We start from the raw sequence: 5788 nt of genomic DNA, 5'->3' as shown, positions 1-5788 counted from the left end.
AGCTGCATTTGGCAGTCAAACTACTTTGTAAGTTTTAGAAATTCGCTATGTCAAAACCTGTTCAAGATGACAACAGTTTTCATTTACTGAATGATTACGTGATGGACGTTGTGCTTTGTGGTTTACATATATTATGTCTAATGCATAATAATTCTGTAAGAGAAACAGTACCATCATTTTACAGATGAGGAAACGGAGGCCCGAGGCCACAGAACTTATAAGGGTTAGAGCTGGGGTTAGAATCCAGTTCTGTCAGACTCCAGTCTGCGTCTTTCCTCCATATTATGCGACCTTTCTAAGACTTAAAAAAATCTTTCCATCACACAGACTTTCCATTTACTTTTTGACAGTCTTTTTGGTAACAGGATTTCACCTGTAGGGCCTACTGCTTTCAAAGTAGCATATACTGACTCTCTGGATTCCAATTACTCTAATAAAAGATCTAACGACCCAATGAATGTTCCCAGAAGTAGGTTTCTCCTTTCACTGCAATACCTGAGGCACTACTCCCACTGCCTTCCGAAGGCTCTCAAGACTCACGTCTCGGATATTTTGTCCAGCAAGGTAAATGTCGCCCTTCTGAGGCTCATAGAAGCGAAACAACAGCCTCACGATCGTGCTTTTCCTGAAATGGGAAACGAAGAAAGGTTACTTAGCACCCACTGGCGTCAGGGGACCCATGTTAACTTTACTATGATAGAGAAAAAACATTGCATGGGAAATGGTTAATCGATGATGCAGAATGTTATAAATGACTAAATTACCCACCCTGACCCACTACCTCCTACAATGGCCACTTTCTTTCCTGCAGGGACTTCGAAAGATACTCCGCTGAGAACTTTCTGCCCCTCGATGTACTCAAAATGTACGTTATCAAAGGCCACCGTAGCCGTCTGTGGTGTGATCTGAAGGGGAAGTGCCATCGCTTTGTCCTAGCACAGAAGAGGAAAAAACGGTCAGTCTACACGTCGCCTAGAGCGCAGCTATGCAGACAATTTTCTAAGCCACAGAGAGAAAAAAGAAAATATGAGGAAGGAGGAGGTTTGTAAGTGGCGTTAGGCCGCTTCCAAGCACGCTTTTCAAGATTCGTTTTTCACTCCTCACTGTTAAGGTCAAAATTCCCGGATGCTTTGATTTCTGAGCATTGTTGGGGAGGGGGTGGGTAGGGAGAGGGATGGTCGACAGGGGAGTAAGGAGGTCGAGGATGTGAGGAGAAAAACATCACACATTTCATATCATTATCAGCAAAAGTAAATCAAGTGCAAGTACAAAGAATTCAAGGTAACAAAATTTAGCTTCTAGGTATAGCATTCTTTCTAACGGCATAAGGTCTCTAAACAAAGAAGTGACAGCTATAAAGAACTCTTAATACGCATTACGGTTCCAATTCCTGTAAAAAAAGAATTGCCTCGCTAACATGGCGACGTAAGAACATTCCCTTAGAATAATCCTATTCATGGGATGAAGCTCACGTGCTTTTAAAAAGGAACTAAATACATTACTTACTTTTATTCGGCTGTCTACCTTGAGTAGGGTAAACAAGGTGTTCATATCTATGAGTGCTTGTCTAGTTTCTCTATATACAGTTCCCAGGAAGTTCAGGGGTAATGAAAGCTGAAAAAGCAGTCCATTCACCATGACTAGGTCTCCGACAGTGAGGGTTCCTTAACATGCAGTTGGCAGAAGAAGCAAAGGATATTTAGATGTTATGAACTTTTCCGGTTTAAGATAGGGAAGTTTTATAGTCTATTGCTCTGGAATACAGTTCAAATGTACAAAATCAGCAAGTCTTAGGCCTACTTAAACTTCAAAGCATCTTAACCCGTGAGTTAGGAATCAGGGCACTTGATACGCGCTAAGTAGAACGGGAAAAGTCCGCCCATACAGTACTCGTAATATACAAAAAAGAGAATGCTTTAAGGGAAGCTAGGAATAGAAGGCTGAAAAGCTTTGCTTTCTTCGTAAAGTATTAACTAGTTTTTTTGTAATGTGAAATAGAAATCTAAAAGTATATATTAAATAATTGCAGCGAACGGGTATTCGCGATTGAAAAATGATAAACCGTGTATTTATTATGGTCACAGTGAATAAATGACTCCTAACGGAGTGGGGCAGGGAACGAGAAAGGGGCACAGACATTATTTATTTTTAGATGTTTTGCAAATGAAAAACTAATAGAAACATGGAAAGATGACTCGTAATTCTAAAAAAAAAAGAATGCTCGAGTCTTAGTCCCCTGGAGTAAACACTAAATCCATTACACTGCTTTTTAGGTGTACAACAGAAATCAGAAATACTAGATGCTAAAAAAAAGTTACTCCCGAAAGAATCGGGCTGTAGCCCCACGAAACGCATGACCAGCAATCCCGAGCAACGCCGAGCCAGTGCCACATTTGTGTTAAACAGAAGGAAGTAAAAAACATGATCGTACAATCAAGAAAACGCATCCTGATGCAAACGGCAAAGTACTCCAAGGATCCTAGAGCACGGTCCCCGAGACGCTTTATGAAGAAGGCTAACGTGCACATCCCTTTCATGAGCCTTTGCTTATCGAGGTCAAGGGAAACATCTACGAATGGGGAAAGCGGGGACCCCTTACCGGCCACGATTCCCTGGCTGGCGAGCACCATGATCGCCGTTAAACCCACGCTGAAAATGGCACTCTGACCGAAGTTCAGCATCGCCAGGGTGGAGGTGCTTTTCAGCGACGCACTCTCGTACGTCTGCAGAAATCCGTCGTATCTCTGTGCTTCATAGTTTTCATTATTAAAATACTACGAAAACACACAAAAGAGCAACTATATACAAGTATAATTAGAAATCGCTGTGTCGCGATGACTGCCGCTCTGCAGTGTCCCACCATGAACTGTCCATAAAATTCATCCCACGAACATTACGGAACCGTGAGTTAATTAAACCCACATCTTCAAAACGCCATCGATGGCGCTTCCTTCACGAAACCGCCCGACACCCCGGGACTCCGGGTGGACAGCGCTCACGGTCCCCACCACAGCGCACCTTCTCGTACCGCCGCCCACACGCTCACCTCCACTCTCCCAGCAGATTAGCGAATTGTGGGCGGCCGAGGGTTAGGCAGGAAGCGTATGTTAACCGACCTCCCCGACCTCCCCGACCTCCCCCACCGCAGGACTCGGCACGCCGCTCCGCACACAAGAGGCACCGGCAACGTTTGGTAAATGGAAAACTGAACGAATAAATATGGGAGAAAGCACTACGCTAGGCACTCGCAGGGGCAGAGCCAAGAACTTATATGCTGACTTGATTAGCTTCGTGTTCGCTCTGCATCGAAATGCTCACTGTACTCTTATTACTTATAAATTAATTGAGAAGGTAGAATTCTGAGGATACCGCAAAAAAAAAAAACTGGTGGAAACAGAGGGCAATTTCTACACGAAAGGAAAACTCTAAGTCCATCGCACCTACAGACACCATCTGAATCTTAGGCTCTAACTTCCATCACCTATTACGCGGCAGTGCGGAACGCAGAGGAAAGTGTAAACATATTACCTTCACGGTTTCATAATTCAGCAGCGAGTCGATGGCAGCGTTACCTGCATCGTTATCCGCCTTGTTCATTTCTATTCTAAACCTAGTTCTGCAACACAAAGATTTGCACAGGATGAAACGTTTGCTGTAAAAGCAGAACTAATTTTAAACCCTGACTGGCCTCTGGGGAGTAGCTTACCTCCACCGTGTGACGGCAACCGTGAATGCTGTGTATGCTCCAAGTGTCCCAAGAGTCACCAGAGCAAACTGGGCACCACATCTGTAATACTGGAGAGAGCGAAAGAAGAAACGAGGAACAGTCATTGTTCCTGTCAAATAACTGATAATATACAACAGCGAATCTCAGTCGAAAGATTTTCATAGAAATATGTCGGTGAATAAGTGAATAATCAATTGGGCGAGAAATCAAATACCTTACAAAACCTACTTTAGATATCAAGGGAAGAAAGCCAAACTGAACTTGCCACATTGATGCTACTGCCAAATGCTGATAACGACAGTGCAAAGAGCCACAAGGCAAATAACATATACAGACATATAAATATACAGATGCAGACAGGTAGATGGATACGCTTTTAATTATGAAATACGAAACTGCCTCAAATGTTACGAGTGGTGAAGAGAATACTAGAAAAACGGGAGCATAACAGCCCAAAGTTCTATACAGAACATCTCTGCTGACAAACAAATTGGAAGGGCTAGGGAAATGACTGATCTATGTGTAGAACCGAACGGCTCTTTATAATAACAACGTGATAAAGATTATGGCAAAATAATCAGACAAACTGCATAATCCTTCTGGCACCACGGAATTTTGCATCAAATTCACGAGCATGAAATACCACAGTAGCTTCTAATGATAATGGAAGGTAAAAGTGTGTTATGAAAAACATTTTACTTACCAAAACGCCGCTGACAAGAGCCACCTCAAACATAATGGGAAGAAGGTTAAACACTAAAGCACTCAGGACAAAACTGATACCCCTCGTCCCTCTGTCAATGGCCTTTGACAGAGCTCCTGTCTGTCTGCTCAGGTGGAAAGCCAGATCCAGGTTGTGAAGATGGAGAAACACATTTTTGGCTATCCTTCTAATTGAATTTTGGGCTACCTTGCCAAATACTGCATTTCGAACTTCATTAAAGAAGGCAGCTCCGGCTCTTGATACACCATCTGACGATACATGCAAAAGAAAAAATGGGGCGTGAAAACGTTACAATCATACAAGTGTGAAAATGGTACAGGGTCAGAAAGTGTACGATGAACGACTGACTGCATCACTGATTCTTTCCAACTAGATATTTTTAATCAATAACGGCCCAGATGGCCTTATTGGGGATAAACGTACAGTGTCAAAGTTTTTTGATCTAACTCAATTCTCCCGAATAACAAATGATAAAACTGAGATCCTGGAAATCGAGTGCATTGACTAAAGTATACCCCTGTTCAAGCCTCCCGTGCCGCATAAAGTGTCCTTTCTAATGCACGAGGACACAAAGCATCACATTCTCTAATTTACACACTGCAGATTGGTGTCACAGCTATTGAATATAATTTAATAGAGCATTAATGCACAAATATCATTGTTAAGCTATTTCCTATTTAACAGCTAACAACAGCAGCAAGAAAATAACTGCCCGTACTGAAAAGGTATCTTAGAAGGAGCCTAGCTATTAGAAGTGGTTCTTATAAATTGAATGTCTTATTTGTTTTCCAGAACTTGGAAATGAGACTGTTATTAACAGGATTTTTGGAAAGTTTACCATACGAAGAATATTTTAAAACCACGTATCAAAAAAAAACTCTCATAAAACGGTAAGTATCCAAAATGCTAAGTTGTGTTTGTAGTGCAAAGGTCATCTGTTCAAATATGATGAAACCCTGAAGAAAGTCAACACCTGTAGGCAGATTAAAGAATCACACGTACAGCCAATCAGAACTGCCGTTGCCATGGTTGCAACTGTATCTGGTGCATCACTCAGGTTCAGCATGTTTCCCGACATCTGGTTGAGGCTGTCTACAGCATATTTAAACATGAAGGGAACCACAATATTCATGGCCTGAAAACATAAAACCGGCAATTACCCATCATACGAAAAAGATTTCTTTATTACAGTACAAATATTTACCTTAAATTAGTATTTATGGGAATGTTTAGCTATTAACCATTTACTAGTATCGGAATGACTTTCCCAGTTTATAAAGATAAAATCTTTAGCACTGGGAGAGCTGTCATTTCAGGATTCCTATCTCACTCTGGCT

The 5788-nt window shown here is 41.9% G+C and overlaps 1 protein-coding gene across 2 annotated transcripts in view; it reads right to left on the bottom strand.

The window, feature by feature from the left end:
* The window catches only part of ABCB7 (ATP binding cassette subfamily B member 7), a 76619-nt gene that overhangs the window by 12389 nt on the left and 58442 nt on the right, over positions 1-5788 (bottom strand). For both annotated transcript variants that reach the window (XM_011379500.2, XM_011379501.2), the window contains exons 5-12: positions 5454-5586; positions 4431-4699; positions 3707-3795; positions 3529-3616; positions 2600-2774; positions 1507-1664; positions 769-932; positions 496-625 (exon numbers count right to left, since the gene is read on the bottom strand). In XM_011379500.2, coding sequence (XP_011377802.1) covers positions 496-625; positions 769-932; positions 1507-1664; positions 2600-2774; positions 3529-3616; positions 3707-3795; positions 4431-4699; positions 5454-5586 — 1206 coding nt within the window. The remainder of the gene's footprint in view (positions 1-495; positions 626-768; positions 933-1506; positions 1665-2599; positions 2775-3528; positions 3617-3706; positions 3796-4430; positions 4700-5453; positions 5587-5788) is intronic.

This window comes from Pteropus vampyrus, unplaced genomic scaffold, assembly GCF_000151845.1.
Source record: "Pteropus vampyrus isolate Shadow unplaced genomic scaffold, Pvam_2.0 Scaffold361, whole genome shotgun sequence".
NCBI lineage: Eukaryota > Metazoa > Chordata > Mammalia > Chiroptera > Pteropodidae > Pteropus > Pteropus vampyrus.
This window is presented reverse-complemented; position numbering and strand designations above follow the sequence as displayed.